This window comes from Trachurus japonicus, chromosome 6 (assembly GCF_045865225.1).
Source record: "Trachurus japonicus isolate A0001 chromosome 6, Traja_1.0".
In the NCBI taxonomy this organism is placed as follows: Eukaryota; Metazoa; Chordata; class Actinopteri; order Carangiformes; family Carangidae; genus Trachurus; species Trachurus japonicus.
The window spans coordinates 29,396,306-29,414,704 of record NC_140912.1 but is presented as its reverse complement, the minus strand read 5'-3'; the positions used below and the strand labels follow the sequence as shown (position 1 = coordinate 29,414,704).

At 42.0% G+C, this 18,399-nt stretch overlaps 1 protein-coding gene across 2 annotated transcripts in view; it reads right to left on the bottom strand.

Annotated features, from left to right (window-relative positions):
• wnt2 (wingless-type MMTV integration site family member 2) overlaps positions 1-17,876 on the bottom strand; it is a 24,510-nt gene extending 6,634 nt beyond the window's left edge. Inside the window, exons 1-4 of one of the 2 annotated variants that reach the window (XM_085780149.1) lie at positions 17,717-17,876; positions 16,092-16,312; positions 3,854-4,131; positions 2,639-2,903 (exon numbers count right to left, since the gene is read on the bottom strand). In XM_085780149.1, the coding sequence (XP_085636275.1) occupies positions 2,639-2,903; positions 3,854-4,131; positions 16,092-16,312; positions 17,717-17,799 (847 nt within the window). In that variant the 5' untranslated portion in view covers positions 17,800-17,876. Of the gene's footprint in view, positions 1-2,638; positions 2,904-3,853; positions 4,132-16,091; positions 16,313-17,154; positions 17,259-17,716 lie in introns of those variants that run through there. The other variant, XM_085780150.1, reaches the window with a different exon arrangement.
• Positions 17,877-18,399: the final 523 nt, after the last annotated feature.

The window sequence follows — 18,399 nt, the reverse complement described above, 5'->3', positions numbered from 1 at the left end:
CTCTCTTTGGTTTGTGGACAAAACAAGACATTTGAGGACGTCATCTTGTGGTTTGGCAAACACTATTTTCTACTACTAATATTTTTCAACACTTAATTGACCAAACAACTAATCGATTAAAGCAGAAGTAAGTGATATTTTTGTGTTAATATAAGTCTTAAATAGTTATATCTTCCGACAGCAATCACTTACATAGAGTGTTTGGTCTGAAACACGTGGGTCTGTCAGTCACTCTGCTCTGCTCTCAGCCGAGGAGAAAACTTTCCTTGTATCCTACAATCTTTATCCAATGAGGAGAGAGAACGGCATAAAGGGGCGGTCCTCTCTGTGTGTGCAGCCAAGGGATGCGCGTGAATGTGGTGACGTAGGGACGAGGGCGGGGACTGCTAACTCCATCTGCTGACAAGAAGTTAGCCAAAACCACCGGATCGCTTACTTCTGCTTTAAATGAATTGTCAACTATTTTGATCATTGAATAATCGATTTAAGTAGTTTTTTAAGAAAAAAAAAGTCCAAATTCTCTGATTTCAGCTTCTTAAATGTGAATATTTCTGGTTTCTTTGTTCCTTTATGACAATAAACTGAGTCTCTCTTTGGTTTGTGGACAAAACAAAGACATTTGAGGACGTCGTCTTGTGGTTTGGGAAACACTGATTGACATTTTTCAACACTTAATTGACCAAACAACTAATCAATTAATCGTTTACATAATCAACAGATCAATCGATAATGAAAATACTCGTTAGTTGCAGCCCTACATTTGATATGTATGAAAGGTGCTACATATATATATAAATAAAAAAAGTTTGAGTTTGAGTATTGACAGGAAGGTAAACAGAGGAAGAAAATCAATCTATTTATGATATTTCATTAAGCAATATTTGTAAATCTTGCCTTGTATCCTATTTATTCCAGAATTTCAAACATTCGTCCGGTAAATTGAAAACCTGCTGGTCAGACGTCGTAGAAACGTTGTCGTCCATGTTGTTATTGCTGCTGCTTTGGTTTTTATTTTGGTTCCAGCTGAGTTCAAACGGACGATTTCCCCTAAAACCAAATGAACCAAACCGAAGACGAGTGAACGCTTCAGGGTTCAGCTGCAGCACCTGAGCGTGAGAGGAGGAGGGGGAGGAGGAGGAGGAGGAGGAAGAGGAGGAGGAGGAGGAGGAGGTGAACTGAGCCGTCATGAGGGTTTTCAAATGCTTGATTAAAAGCATTTGGTTGAATCACACAAACAAAACAAAACATTCAGATGGTTCAGTGGTTTTGGCATCGAAACCTTTTTTTTTTTTTTTTTCAGGAGTTGGCGATTACGACGGTTTTTAGTGCCAAAGTGTTTAAGTCCTGATTGGTTCGGCCTGTTTGTGCAGGTGAGAGGGCGTGGATCTAAATAATGGCACCGATGGAGTTTCTTTTTTTTGGGGGGCGTGAAAGTGTTTTGAGTTTGATCAGAGTTGAACGAAGCTCCTGCAACTTTCTTCCTCTATTTACCTTCCTGTCCCCACCGGATCACCGGACCAACACTCAAACTTTATTTACCGGACGAACGTTTGAAATTCCGGTCACAGATTATCTGAATTTATTGATCTTAAAGGGATAAGCCAACTTTTTTTTTTGTGTGTCTTGCCTCACTCCCGAGTCCATGACCAGCAGATAGACACCATCCTTTCGACTGTGCGTGCAGTAACGAGGGAGATACGGGTAGAGCTGGCGCACCGCTAATTAGCTTAGCTCAAATACTGGAAGTGTATGGGTAGTGTTAGCCTGCATCCTACCTGAGCCGAAAACAGCAGTCAGAAGCTGATTTCATTTTAGCTCTAAACTCTGTAAATATATCACTTTATCAACATTTCAAAGATTTTTAGGCGAGAAAGTAGCCGTTTAGATCAGCAGTGTGTCGTTCATTTGTCTAAATACCAGCTGTTTACAATTTTGTTCGGACGAATTTGGTGCTACTCAAGCTAGCCGTTGTGACCAACGCACTTCCGGTTACTTTCACAAAATAAAACACCCGTTGCCCTTTACATACAGAAAACCATGACGATAGAATTTGTGCTTTTACTTTGAAATAGGAAGCTAACCTACCCTCGATGTAGCTATAGCTTGAACCAAAATAAACCGTCTTTGCTTGAACCCTCCGTTTTGACCGATCTCGTCCCGTTACCGGCATTTGACCGCTCAAGATGCCTTACCGGAGAGTTTTGTCAGCTCTGAGACGAAGATCGGCCCGCCGGTTTCCGTTTAGAGTTGCTGAAGAGTTTCTCTGATGACTTTAGGTGGAGGCAGGCTAACACTACCTATACACTTCCAGCGTTTGAGCTAAGCTAATTACGGGCGATACGGCTCAATCTCCCTCGTTACTGCACGCACAGTGGAAAGGATGGTGTCTATCTGCTGGTCATGGACTCGGGACTGAGGCAAGACACGAAAAAAAAATGTTGGCGTATCCCTTTAAAAAGCAGATTTTACCGGTTATAGTCCGGTAGCTACCAGATAACAGAAACCCAGGTGTGTGTGTGTGTGTGAGTGAGTCAAAGCTCTGCAGAGGCTTGTTCAGTTGGTTGGAGGAGACATTGTGAGTCTGTTTCCTCCCAGTAATCTGATTGGCCAGCGAACGCCTCGTCACCGGGCCGTTTACCTGACTCGTGGTCCCGTATGCAGTAGTCCGGCGAGTCCTCCAGGTACACCAGGTCGTTCTTGCTCGGCCGTTTGAAGTGCGTGTGCGCGGCGGTGAAGCCCGTGCCGTACTGATTGACGGCGACCTGCACGGCGCCGTTGTAGCGCTTCCGCAGGTGGTCGCCGGTGCGTCTGAAGTCGGCCATGGCGAGCCAGCAGGTGCGGACGCTGCACGAGCCGCTGACGCCGTGACATTTACACTCCAGCGTCATGAAGCGCTTCACCGCCTGCAGAGGGAGACAGGAAGAGTGAGAAACACGGAGGAGGAGCTGCACGTTCACAGCTGGTGGACGCTCGTTCTCGCTTTTAGTGACTGATTTTTATATAATTTTTACTAATTTGCAACATTTTATTTACTTTTCATATTATATTTATTTGATTTATTTACTTTTTGTGAGCTGCTAAGTGGAGGAACGATGCCAGACTCAAGTTTGTTCTGTAGAAATAACTGTAATGGAAAATAATTCAAGAACAGCAACAACTGTAATCAAGCTAATGATCAATTTACATTTGGTTTTATTTTCAAATTTGCAGCAATTTTGGTTTTGTATCCTGTTAAAAGAAAATGTGTGTGTACTGATGGGAGGTAAATGTCCATATAACATAATATGATGATTTTGTAATTGCAGGTAAAATGCAATTTGAAAAAACACAAGGACAGGTGCTGTATTTTTAATAAAACAATGTTTTCGACTCACAAAAAAACTCTTGTTATTAACCCAGTGAACAGATCTTTTCTCTGACAACTCTTTCAAGTTACATTTTTGATCAGGTATCATCTTCTTTTGGACATTTTTTCACATTTACATAAGGAAATAGTTGTTATTTTAGTCCAGAATAACCAGATTTTCTATCATTTTTTCTCTTCCAATTTTATTAATTTTCGAACATTTGCTACTTAAAACTTGAAAACTCTTGGTTTAAAACAGAAATTTCTGTGAACAATTGTCCTAAAAAGCCGTCGTACAATAGAGATGTGACAGGAAGTCGTTCATTGTGAATCTAACCTGCCACCAAACATGGCCGCTCAAAGACTAATTATGTTTCGCTCATGAAACAGATGCTAAAGATTCGTCTTCTGACTTTGTTTACACACTAAAACTTAAGTTTAGTTTTTAACATCATTTTGTTTCTTTTAAAACTCAAAACAGAAAGAAGTCCTCAGGGTCTTCCTCACCTTCCTGCCGGCTCGGTTGTTGTGCAGGTTCATCAGCGCCCGTGCGTCCCTCTCCTTCCTCTCCTTGGCGTCCACGAAGGCCTGGCTGAAGCGGATGGCGTGGTCCACGTGGTCGCTGCAGCCGCCCCAGTCGAAGGAGCCCTTGGCGTCGCGGGACGAGCCCTTCTTAGTGGGATCGCAGGAGCAGGAGTCCAGCTCGCCCTGGCTGCAGGCACGAGCCAACGTGTACACCACGCCGGCCGAGGAGATGGCGTAGACGAAGGCCACCTCGCGGCTGCCTGAGGAGGAGACGAAGAGACGACACCGAGATTATATCGGAAACATATTTTTACTGTAAAATCAGAATGTTTTTAACACTTTTAAAAGGGATAGTTCAACATTTTTGGCAAACTGGCCCATTGCCATAATCCCTATAGTCATAGCAGTAGGTTCGTTACCTTTAATTGTCGGTGCAAGCTGTTTTTAGAACGACGGCGCAGAGCCGTGAGCTGCTCAGAGCTACACTACGGAGGCTCATGGGATTTCTTGGTTTCCCTCATCAAACTCATCAAATACACAATCCAACAACTCCAAAACGCTCTGGTGGACAAGTTGTGACCTGCACATTCACCACGCTATGAGATAATAACACAACGTTACCAGACAGAGTTGTTTTAGAGGGAAATTCATGCAAAACCGCTGATGCGTGTTCCTGTCGGGAGCAGTTTTTCAGCAAACAGTCTCTACATTTACCTCTAAAACAACTCTGTCTGGTAACGTTGTGTTATTATCTCATAGCGTGGTGAATGTGCAGGTCACAACTTGTCCACCAGAGCGTTTTGGAGTTGTTGGATTGTGTATTTGATGAGGGAAACCAAGAAATCCCATGAGCCTCCGTAGCGTAGCTCTGAGCAGCTCGCGGCTCTGCTCCGCCGTTCTAAAAATAGCTTGCACCGGCAATTAAAGGTAACGAACCTACTGCTATGACTATAGGGATTATGGTGATGGGCCAATTTGCCAAAATGTTGAACTATCCCTTTAAGAAAAGCCTGCAAGTCTTTCAGGTCTGATCCCTAAAATTACACAAAAGGAAATGTTGCTCTGTCTTTTTCAAAAATCTGAGACCAGGTTGCATTCAAGACCTAAATGATTTTGCTTTAAAAGTAAAGTCAAGCTTCAGCAGGAAAGAGTCTGAGTCAGTGCAGCTTCAAGTGCAACCTGCTGCAACCAGCTACACGCTTTGCAACCCCAACAACTCACTTGTCAGGAATCTGAAAACAGTCTGACTGATTAATACGGGAGATAACCCGTCATAGGGGAGAATGAATGTCATGTAGACGCTTTATGAGGACCACAGACGTCACCTGTCCTGAACGCACCAGAATGTAAAGATCACTGTCCTGTATTATACATAAGAGCAGCTAACACTTGAACGCAACGTTTGTAGTCCTGCTAGCAGCGCTGAGTTGATGTTAAAGGTGAATTCCGGCCATTTTTGACCCCTAAATCGTTTTCCTCAGATTGTTGTGATGATTTCTTTACAAAAATAAACGGTCGGAGATATAATGGACATTACGAAAATAAACGGTCGAGCAGTGCAGTGGTAACGAAATCATAAGACTCAAGGAAAAAGTGTTCGTTTTGAAAGAATTGCCCCCATGGGTTAGCAGTGTCGCTATCCCGAGCACCGGGTAGCTACAGTGTAATCATCAGCATCAATTTTAGTCGCGTTTTTTGCTCCCCCCAACACTGGGTGACCATCAGGACAATGATTTAGGGGTCAAAAATGGCTGGAATTCTCCTTTAATGTCAGCATGCTAACATACTGATGGGAGTGGCATCAGTTTTGCAGGTATTTTATGAAAAATGAAGGAAAAAGCAAAGTTTAGGAGCAAGATTTTGGACTTTATGAACGTGCATCTGCAGAGCCGGGCTGCTAATGTCGCTAAAAACAAACTTTTTTAATCCAAATAACTAAAAACCAAAACATTTAGGGTTTTAAAAACTATGTCAAACATTAATTCAATTGATCTCGACCGTGGCCTTTGCTCCTCACAGGTAGAATTAAACCAGGATGATCGTCGCTGCAGCGTCTGCTACCTGTATGACCCGTATTTGTTGCCGTCGTCGTCTGCTTGAAGGTTTTTTTTATTTTTTTTATTTCATGCTAGGTCTCAAATAAAAAAACAAAACACAAAAAAACGCTTCATCTACCTCCAGGATGGATAAACATCTTCACGTTTACCAGCAGCGCCCTGATATCTGCCGTTGTTATCTCCCTCCACATGTAACTGATGAGAGATCTGAGAGGGATCAAAGGCCGAGGCACAGAAAGAGTGTGTGTGTGTGTGTTTGTCTGTGTGTCTGTAACCTCTGATCTAACACTGTGACACATGTGAAGGCGCTCACAATGACGAGGTGATTTTTGACATGTTTAAAGCTGCAGCTGTAATTTCCCATTGTTCCGTGTTAGAAAAAGTCGAAGATAAAGAAAAAAAAAACCCAAAACCAAACGGTGTCATCTGCATCTACATCAGACGTCGCATCTCTCTGAAGTGCCGTCTCACTTTTGTCGAGTTTGGGTGAATTCCAATTCCCCCCTTAGCCCTAGCCCTTCGTTTTGCGCGTTCACGTTAAGTGGTGGTGTCCCGATTCTGGTTCAGACAAGGGTTAGGGGGAAGTGGTAGGGCTATCTGGCCCTTCAAACAGAGAATGCATCTCGTGGCAACCGGCAGCTGTTCTATTTCTCGCTGTAGCGCTGTTATTACGTCACTTTGTTAAGTTTTAATATTTTTTCATGCGAGAAAGTAGCTGTTTAGACCCCCAATGTGAGGTCGGTTTATCCAAATGACGGTTGTTTAGACGTTTGCTTCTATGTTTTTCGGAGAAGTGAAGGCTCGTCACGGAGACACCACCCCGGCCGGAGAGCTTGTCAGCCGGCCAACCTCCGTCGTCATCCCGGGAGAAAAGACAATCGCTAATTAACTTACCCGCAGGTTTTTAGAGGTTTACCGCCGGGTAGTTACATTCTTTTTAGGAGATAAATGCTCGTCTCATTGATGAAATGTAACAATTGTGGCAGTCGTATTAGTTTGTTTGAATTAAAAGTGAAGCTTCATGTGTGTATTGGGCAGAGGAGCAGCGCTGCCTGGGGGCTCTGTAGCCTACGTACATAAATCACCACATTTACATCAATAAAGACATGTTTTACTGATCAGTCTGCATTACATTTTATTTTATTTTATTAAGTTAACATGGTTTTGAATACAGGATTTGTGGCAAAAGCTTGTCACGTCTGCTTCGGTGAAAGCCAGCAGAGACTACTGATGACGTATGTGATTGTCCCAATTCGTAGGGGTTGACTTTCAACCCCTACCCCTTGTAGCTCCGTTACAAGGGGCAAGGGTTAAGGGCTAGGGGTAGGGATGAAAATTGGAATTGGAATTGGACCTTTGTCTCACTCTTAGTTTTGCATCAGACTCAACACAGGCTGGGAAAAACAAATCTTAATTTTCCTTTTACAATGTGTAATTAAAGGATTTTCTCATTGTAGTGAAGACGCACTTAATATATCAGACTGGAATTTAATACCAGGTTTCAATCAACTGCATAAATGTGGTTTAATGAAGATTAATAATCATAATAATGTTTAAAAACAAAAGTATGTCTTAAGTTTGATTACTGGTGTTGTGGAAAATACAATTAAAGCAGAGGTAAGTGGTCCGGTCGTTTTCGCTAATGATGCGTTCCAGGCAGGCTTTTGAAATCGTAAATTACAGCTTCAAGTCACAACTTACGACTTTGTAGTGTTTCAGGCAACCCACTCGTGTTTTTCCGACCTGTTTTACCTGTGAAAGTCACTATAACGGCCACTCATAACTTCCGACCCGTGAACTCGTACCAGATCGAACTGGTACGACTTCACACGTCAGAAAAACACGAGTTACGAGTTGCCTTGAACGCACCATAACAGTCCTTGTCGCTACGTCACCACATTCACGGCGTCCCTTGGCTGCACACACAGCCCTGCATGCCGTTCTCTCTCCTCATTGGATAAAAACTGTAGGATACGATAAATGTTTTCTCCTCGACTCAGAGCAAAGCAGAGGGACTGAGAGACCCGTGTTTCAGACCAAACACTCTATGTAAGTGATTGCTGTCGGAAGATATAACTATTTAAGACTTATATTAACACAAATATATCACTTACTTCTGCTTTAAATTGTAATTATAGCTAAAAACCAGAACTATATTCATATTTCATTGAAGACCAAGTGACTTCAAACAACAAAAACAGTAACAGAAGTAAAAAGCTGTAAATCATCCTCACTTTTTAATGAACTATTCAATGTTTCTATTTAATGAACGACTTCAAAATGAAATGAGGTTTCTTAAATTATTGCTGGTTGATTTATTGTTTTATTTTAAAGACAGACAAACGAGTCGACTGCACCAAAATTAAAAGCTGAAGAACTGAAGGTTGACGTTTAATGACTGTTGTGCTCTGTAATCTTTACGGCTTTAAAGTTGTGCAGCATTTTATTTTTTATTCTTGCAAAAATTTTTAAACACCGAAGCTTTGATTTTTACTGTTGTGTTGTGTCTGTTAAGTCGTGGCAGCAACATGCATGTATTAACCGTGTGTGTGTGTGTGTGTATGTGTGTGTGTGCGCCCCAGTGCAGCAGCTAAGTTGAGTGTGTCTAACGAGGTTAATGAGGGGAGATGCTGAGAGAAAACCTCTGGTGTAATTGTTTGAAATTAGCCCGCTGACATTGACAATAAGGAGCTTCTGACGGTGTGTCTCCGTGTGTGTGCGTGCATGTGTGTGTCTGTGTGTGTGTGTGTGTGTGTGTGTGTGTGTGTGTGATAACGTTGTGTGACCGGCTGGGAGGTCCGAATACCACACGGCTGATTAGAGGGCCCCAACATGAAACAGACTAAGTCGAAGGATCCGCCTCGCAGGTTAAATCTCGGGGCATGGGAGAGGAACATCAGGCCGCCAGGTCCCGATGATCCTCCAGCGGCAATAAATAAAGATTATGACTTGTTATAACGGGTGAGGAGGAGGAGGAGGAGGAGGAGGAGGAGGAGGAGAAGGGAGGAGGAGGAGGACACATTAAACTGATCTGAGCTCCTGAGACGAACGCCGACGCAACGCCACAACATCACGTCTGTCTGTCACCGGTCGATCGTTTCTTGTCAATCATTTCAATCCCTCACGCCGTTCAAGAGGAGTCGCTACACTGCAAAAACTCAAAATCTTTCCAAGAATATTTGTCTTATTTCATGTCAAAATGTCTTATTTCTTGTCAAAACTAATCTCTTTCCACTTAAAATAAGAATCACCACCTAAAAATGATCTTGTTTTTAGATCATTTTAATTTGTTTCAAACAAATTTTCACTTGACATAATTAGAAAAATCTGCCAGTGAAAGCAAGTTTTTTGTGCTCGTAATAAGAAAGAAAAACTCCACTATCAGATTTTTCTACTTATTTCAAGTGAAAATATGCTTGAAAGAAGTAAAAAGTGTCTAAAAACAAGCTACTTTTTAATGTGATGAGTCTTATTTTAAGTGAAAAGAGTTTAGTTTTGACTAGAAATGAGACATTTTGACAAGAAATAAGACAAATATTCTTGGAAAGATATTGAGTTTTTGCAGTGTAGGGGTGTGCCAAGAAATCGATTCACATAAGAATTACAATTCTCATTTAATACGATTCAGAATTGATATAAAATGTCCCAAAATCGATTTGAAATAAATAAAAAAATGAAACGAATCTGCTGGCTGTCAGCCTCCATTTCCTTAGAATTTAAAAGGCAGCATGTTTAACTGCACTATTCTTTTAAATAAAGAGGCACTTTTAATTTTGTTACTTGAGCAATATGTGATAGTATTGCTTTTATGCAACAGTTTCAACAATTCCATCTAAACATGGATAAACGTTTAAAACTCAATAAATGTGAAAAAGACACTTTAGTCATTCTGTCTGGCAAAGCAGACTGGAGTAGATCATGAGGATCCTTTGCACACCGATGGACTGAAGCAGAAATCATTATGAATCAAATCGTTTTGAATCAAAAATCGATATTGAATCGAATCGTAGCCCCAAAAATCTGAATCGAATCTAATCGTGAGATAGTAAAAGATTCCCACCCCTAGGAGTCGTTGTCGTAATGTTTATTTCCAACCAAACCCCCCCACTCCAAAAAAAAAAAAAAAAGAAGGATCCTCTGAAAACGTTCAATAGATCAAGTGTCGTCTTCCTGCAAATCACCGGCGAGCATAAACACTGCTAACAACCCGACGGAGGAGCTTGAAAGTGGAGGAGAAGTGGAGGGATTACCTGTGTTTAGGACGAGTCGGCGTTTTATCATGTGAACGAGCTGAGTGGAGAGTGATCAGCTGAGACAGTAGCTCCAGTGTAAACACCACGGAGATAAAACTGAACCCAACTGTTGATGCTGAAATAACTAATTGAACGACTCATTTTCATTCATTATTTTGTTCAAGTTATCAACTAAATGTTTTTCTCTATTGAAGATCAGACACTACAGGCAAAAACACTGTTTATCCATGCACTGATCAATTTTGAGATTTTGGGCTATTTTTCTTCCTTAACATGTATTCTCTCAGAAAAGTCTAAAGAAATGGTAGAAAATCCACTTTAAGGTTTTTATTTTACTTCATTTTGTCTTCTATCGTCAGTAGATTTCTCCTAAATTCACCAAAAGTTAACATGCTACTGTGACGTACTGTGCTGTGCCTGTTGTCTGACCCATGTCATGTCAGGTCTCATTGTAAAGCTCTCTTTCTCCTGAACAATGATGTAGACTCCAAAAATTGTCATCTCCTCCGTATCTGCAACCAATTGTAAAAGTACGATTTACATTAACAATCTATGGAATTTTACAGTACAAGTCTTTAAAGGCCGTTTTCTCAAAATGAGTTTTTCCTCAGCCTGAAATCTCCACTTCAGCAGCACTTACAGACACCAAACCTTCCAGTTTTATTCCTGTCTATATTCTGAAGGTTTTTACACAGGGGGTTGTTGATATATCATTCACAGCCTGATTCATACAACATTTTATTCCTAAAAACATGGCAAACATTTTATTTTCTCATTTACAAAGTGATAAAAAGAGATATCCAAAATTCTCCTCTGTAAAAACATCTAACTCTAATGTGTCAACAAAATAAAACAAAAATTTTGAAAGTAGCTTTAGCCATTGTTCAGATTTCTGTACTGTCTCCCCTTAAAGATCAAAAACTACAGAGATGAAGGTGACGTCTTTAAACCAGCAAATCCCAAAGATGTTCTATTACAGTGGGTACTAGTTTCATTTGGACGGTTTCACGCGAGATTCACGCGTGAGTCACGGGAGGCTCACGCGGATTTTTTGTGGAGGAGTAATTGTGTTTTCACCAGAAGCTGCAATGTGCCCAAAGAACCGCCAGGTGGCATCTGTGAGCAGCAGATCGCCTCTATAAGACAGCAGCACGGAGCAGTGAACACGAATGGGGAATGCAATATAATAATAATAATAATAATAATACAGTATAGTTTTTCAATGAGAAAAATGTAACGACGGCAGCTATACGTCTCACTCTCTTTTATCGATCCTCTTGTCAGCTCCAAACACACCCATCTGCACCGCGATTACGGACCACAGCGTGGTTTTCCACACAGCAGTTAATTAACTCAGTGGGTGATGCTGCCGGTGTGTTTTTAAAATGAGCCAACTACTGTAGCTACAGTAGTGTTCATTCCCCACCTTGTTTGACTGAGAGTGTAGCTGGATGATTTCTCATGAATGAACGGGCAATAGCCTATGTCACTTTCGGGCTGGGCGATAAAACAGGATATCCTGAAATAACTTTCCCTCGATAGAACTAGGCTACAAGATGTGTGGATATAGGTTTCATTCATCCATGTTTTGACAGACAACACAAACAACCAGTGACAGGGACGGACTGGCCATAGGGCAATGTGGGCTAATGCCACAGCAGCCGCGACCGAAGATGCAGCCGTGCTGATGTGACCGCAAAAAAAAAGTCAGTCGGGGTCAGCTGGTTTACAGCCGGCCGACTCTGAAACACTCGAGACACAATAACATTAGTAACGCAAGAAAGGTATAGTTCACTTAGTAGAGCAGCTCTCACTGTAAGCAAAGATTTTATTTCAGTCTGGGATGCCAACGTGCAGTTTTAGTGAACAATGCATTTTCTCTTATCATCATTATTATGATCACTGATAGGCTATAGCCTATATGTGCGGCTATATAGATACCGTATGTGTGTGTTTATGTAATGCAGGGGTGCTTTAAAAAAAACACAGTTGTCTGGATGGACAGCAGGCATTTTTCTCACAACCGACCTCAAAAGCGAGGGCAGGTCCGCCGAAGCATCATTCCGGGTGTTGTCTTTGTTGTTACTTTGTTGCCGCTGCACAGAGCACATGGCTACTTAATTATGCACGTGCTGACCATATATGGTTATTAAAAAAAACCCCATCTCTGATCTCTGCCCGCACATAGACAGACACAGGTTCACATACAGACAGGGGCGCACGGTAAATGCAGCTGCAGCGCTATTAAACTAGAGCAACAGCAACTCTCATATTTAAATTGTGTTTTATATTGATTTCATATATTTCACTGATTGCAATTAGGCTATAGAATGCTAGTGTGTGTTTTATTGAAAGCGAGGCTGGGTGAAAATGCTACAGTGGGGCTTATATGCAGCGGTCTGTAGGACCAGCTTAGAAACATCAGCGACACATTATCACCTTCATTTATCTCTGATCAATAGGTGTGCTTGTGGATACTTCAGCCCTGCCCCCCACAGAACTTCACACAGCTGTTCAGTCAGCTTAGAAAAACCGGTTCTTACAGTAGCTACCTCTCCTCACACTTTTCATAAGCCGGAGGACAAAACTGTAGGCTTCATTGTTTCGTTTCATTTCGTTAAGTGAAAATCATCTCTGAATTATGGAACTAAAAATAAAATAGGCTTATCTTTAAAAAAAAAAAGATCCTATGATATTTAGCCTAATTGCATTATTTTTATTCAAATGTGACTGAGACCTTTATCTACCTAAACAGATGGTAACATGAATAAATATCCTGTTTTGTATTTTTCTGGAAACTGTTACATTATGTAACGTGACCGCGGCTCTCTCTCCCCCCTCTGTCCCTCCCGAATTGGGCATATTATGATAAATATAACTGATGAAAACAATAATTGAAGAAAAAATAAGCTATTGTCGGCCCGAGGTAGGCTATAAATGCCCAGAAATCGAATGTTTCATTTGTGTAAGTCGTAAGCTTCAGAAACCAGACAAATAACCAAGTCCAGTTGCATTCGATTTAAATTTCCTTGAGATAACTATGACCGGGAGTCCGGGACAAACGATAATATTCACAGGTTTAGTGCACGTGCACACGCCGGCCGGAGTCAACTCGCAACAATGTAGCTTTCCCTCGATTAAAGTAGTTCTGTCATATCCCACTTTGTACCGGATAAGAGACAGCACCCGACAGATATGCTAAATGTTTGGATGCAGGTTGAAGTGTCAGTAGTCGCTGCAGGGACGATTGATACAGCTGTTTCAAATGTCCCTCACGCCACCGTGCGTAGTGATTGTGGTCACACTGCGCGATCAAAATATGTATATAAATCACCGAATTAATACCCTATTGTTTTGCAATGAACAACAACCGATTTGAATGAACAACATATTTTTAATAAACACCAGATATTTTTAATGAACAAAACGTGTTTATGACATGAATCAACAGATATTCAGCAAAGTGAGGGGAAAATGAAATGAAATGAAAATGAAAATGAAAATGCAGTCGTCCAACAACTCGTACAAAAGAAGAAAGGCGAGTTTAATCGAAATGCGGATCCTGACAATTACGCACGGGACAAAAATATTTATGTGACCTATTTATATTGTGAGAAATTATGTGACATTTTGGCAATGACGAGTACACTAGTATGTTGTCTGATATGCTGCATAAAAACGAGAGTAATGACAGTAGTTTCTGTTTAAAACATGCTGTTTCAACCGTCCCTCCTCTGTGTCTCTAACGACCCGCATAGGTGGGGCGTTTGAGACACATGTCAACTTATGTTCAAAGTTATCATCGCGATCATCCAATATGTGTTAAATTACACTTGTAACTAAGAGAATACACATGTGAGTTGTTGATCACATGATACAAATGTTTGTGTACATAACATCATCTTTGAAAAAGACGTTTAATGAAAAGTGTATCAATCGACCCGGCGCTCCTCAAACTTGGAGCCACCCAGCCAGGCTACAGGAGAGATCAAAGATATGCAGGGGACCCCCAAAAGGCTGAGAACCACTGATCCTGTTGAACGTAGGCTACTGTAACCACTGTGAAACAATAAAAACAACAACATTGATCTGATTGACCGGCGTAGCGGTCCCTCTCTCCATCCACTCTCTAGCTCTCTCGACCACAGCTGCAAATGAACTACCTATGGCCTATGAACAGCGCCACTCTCCATTGCAGCTACGTTGTGGTCAAACGTGGAATTACCCCAAAATCTTTTGAGCTGCATCTCAGTACGATGCTTCCACCTAGTGGCTACAGTGTGACCTACAATTTCACGCAACGCGTGAATCACGCGTTACGTGAGGGAAACGTCCAAATGAAACTAGTACCCACTGTACAAGACAGTGAAAACTATTCTGTTTGTATCGATGCACGTCTTTAATGATTAATTAATCATCCAAACTGTCACCAATTAAGTTTTTTCTTTCCACTGACGAATGTTTTTTTGGAACTAAATCTTTAAAACAAACCGAGTGAGGAACACGTTCGCTCCTGACTGACGGAGAAACCAGCCGGCTGCACCGACATGATAAATGTACAATTGTAAAGTGAGACGAGGTGTGGAATGTGATCCGACATGAGAAGAAGAAGAGGAAGAAGAAGAAGGGGAAGAAGACGAAAGAAAAGGAAAAACATATCTGTGAGGGAACTTCTCTCCGTTTCCCAGAAGGCCTTGCAGTGTTGCAGTAAATCTACCCAACACGTTTAAGAAACCAACCGATTGTTTAGGAGTTAGTCCGGATTAACTTCAGGCATACGGGCAAACATGCTTGTGTATCTGTGTGTACATTTGTGTTATGTGTGTGTGTGTGTGTGCTGTAACACACATGATCACGCAGCGATTCTTTTCCACAAGGTGCCGGCAGCGCACAATGACCTGGAAACACAATCCAGCGTATACGGTGGCAGGAAAATCTACTCAGTGACTTTCTATTCTATTAGTCTGCAGTGTTTAAAGCACCTGACGGGCCCCGAAGCCCCCGTATCATGAAGATCACACACACACACACACACACACACACACACACACACACACACACACACACACACACACACACACACACACACACACACACACACACACACACACACACACACACACACACACACACACACACACACACCTCTACAGAGCTACACGGGTGAACAATATGGACATTATCACAACATTTATCTTGTCACTGATATCCTGAGTTAAAAATCTTGGGTTAAACAGTTTCATTCATGACATAGAGTCAAATGATGTGCTGTGTTTTTCTATTAAAAACACAAAAGTTTCAAATAAAGATTCACTTTTTTGATCAATTTTAACTCTTCAGTTTGTGATTCACCAGAACTCAATGTGAAAACTTGCTATCAACACACTACACAAAGACGATTTGTGACTTGATGGACGTCTGTGTCTCTAACCCTCCTCTCCTCCACGTGCATTTGTTTTACAACGAAAGCCGGTAAAGAAATCAATCCATGGAGCGGTGGATAACGTTATTTATCATCTTACCATGTTACCATGTGTATATCTGTGTAGTCTTATCTGTCATAAACAAGAGATTATGGGTTACAGAGTGCGTTTCTGTGGCACAGTGCTGCAGAGACGAGAGCTGGGACACTTACAGGGTTGGTTTTCAGCCAAGAGACGCTAGGTGGAAGGCAGAGAGCCTCCATTCTCCCTTTAACTAGTTACAAGGGATTGATTTAACCAGAACTAGGACTCTGGAGCTGGTTAATTAAGGTACAAATCCTGCATAGTTCCTCTTTAAATTTGCACTGAATGCCGACGCTAACCCTTTGCAGAGCAGCAGCCGATTCAGATAGTAAAACACTGTCCTGTTGTTGTCGTATCATAGTTCACATTAAAACCTGGACTCTCTGAGGTCCGCTCCACTCACTGCGTAGCAGCAGCCGTCCGAACAGGTTGTGGTCTCTGGCCGTGGTGTTGCAGTTCCAGCGGTGGCTGCGGAACTGGTGCTGGCACTCGGAGATCCAGTCCTTCATCCCGGCCCCGATGGCCTGCATCACCCTGGGGTGCTGGCGGCAAAGCTGGCGCTGCTTGTTCACCAGACCGGGGATGTTGTCGCACATCACCTGGGAGCCCAGCGTGCCCATGTACCTGCAGGGCCGAGGATTAAAAACCACACACACACACACACACATATATATCAGGGTTCCCACTCTTTTCTTGAAATCATTTTCCAGGACATTTTCAGCTGCTATAGTCTGACAGACATGTTATTAGGCCATACACATCGCCCCGTCCCATTCAAGTTGTAGTTCGACAGTTGTACTTTATTTTGTACATTCAACCAGTTTGTTTCTATATTTATTATTTTCTCTCACCCCAAGAAATTTGATTTAATGATGTACAGTCTGTGGCTCTAACTTATCTATGAAATTAATCTCTCATGTGCTTAGAAATTAAGACAAATCTATCATAGAACAACGCAAAAACATGTTGTTTCTGTTTTTAAACCACATCTAAAACAGCTGGGCACATCTTTGGAAAGCAAATCCTTAGTGGAGTCTGAAAAAGTCAAACAGAGATCTGGTAGCTGATGTCACCGTATGATCAATGATTTTCCAGGACAACTCAAGCTTTTCCAGGACATTTGACCCTTTTTCTCAATTTCCATGTGTTTTCCATGACTGGATAATTGGTCAACCATTTTCCAGGTTTTCCAGGACGCGTGGGAACCCTGATATACATATACTGTATGTATATAAATCAAGGGAGGGAAGGTGCTCCGAAGTGAAGTCACCAAGGCCGATCAAAGTGCAGAGAAGCTCAACTAAACTGAACATATTCCTGCAGCTCCAGGTTACGTTTACTGGATAATTAGACACTTCAATCCCACAAACATTAGAACATGATAATGAAGTAATGAGGCGGAGGAGGCGTCTTGTTGAGAAACTTGTGTTGAAATCTCTCCCAACAAGTCCACACTCCACATGTACCTGCAGAACAAGGTGGTGAAAGACTGGTAGGGAATTTGAACACTTTGCAGGCTGCAGGGATTTTCTTAAACGATTAGAGAGAGAGAGAGAAAACCAGAGCAGGGAGGAAGACAGGGGGAAAAGCCGAGTAAAATTATCTGTTCAAACATCACCTCGGTATCACACAGGCGGTGTGAAGTGTTTGGAATTTGGAAAACAGAAACTTTGCAAATATCCAAAGAAGACTCGGCAAATAAAGAGAAATTAAATTATATCAAATGACTTTATCCTGGAAACGCATCTGTCCAAATGTTCAGCTGCAAAAATACAGTCAGTCACTCAATCTCTGGGAAATTTCTCATTAAGCAATAAAAAAAAAGAAAGAAAAGAAAAAAGGAAAGAAAACAGGTTTGCAGGTAGTTTTTTTTCTACTACGTTTTACTACAAGACAGTAAAAGGCTATCTGCAGGCGGATCAATCAAAACAACTTGTGCACACAGGCCTCTGCAGCTGCATTTAAATAGATACTGTATATATAGGCCTAAGTTATAACTAATAAAGAAAGAAGAGGAGTACTACTCACCACCAGGACGCATCGACCTCGGCCGTCAGCCAGCAGATTGCTACAGATAAATAAAAACATATTCCACTTGGCAATAAGTTCATATTAACCAAAATCTTTTGGTCCTTCACGGATCTGGACGGAGCATTTCCACGGATGGGAGAGAAATAAGAAGCATGAGAAATGAATAAATAAAGAAGAAGTTCTCGTTCAATCTCCAAAAACCGAGCTCAAAAGTGGATCACAGGAGAATCGGCGGACGGACGGAAGGTCGTGCGTAAAAAAAAAAAAAGATAAGAAAAAAAAAAAAAAAAAGCAAAAAAGCCCATGACCGGCTTCGGCTCGGACTGGGACTGTGCGCGGTGGTACCAAAGCGGTTTATGAGGAGTGGGTGGAGGGGTGGTGGTGGTGGGAGTCTTGATAAGTCCAGCAGCAGCAGCAGAAGCAGCAGCAAAGAGATCCAGAGTGGAGATAGCAGAGATGATGTGCTATCAGGTTTAAATTGCTTTACACAAGGGGTGGGCAGAGTCCCGCGCGCGTCTCAGGAATGAGGTGAAGAAATGAGATGTCTGAGAGTATCTGTTCAGGCTGGTTTGACACCAGACAGGCTTGGCCCGCGTCCAGACCTGGAGCTGGAGCTGGAGCTGCGCGGCGGCTTCGAGATGCGCTCCACACACACACAGACACACTCAAACACACACACA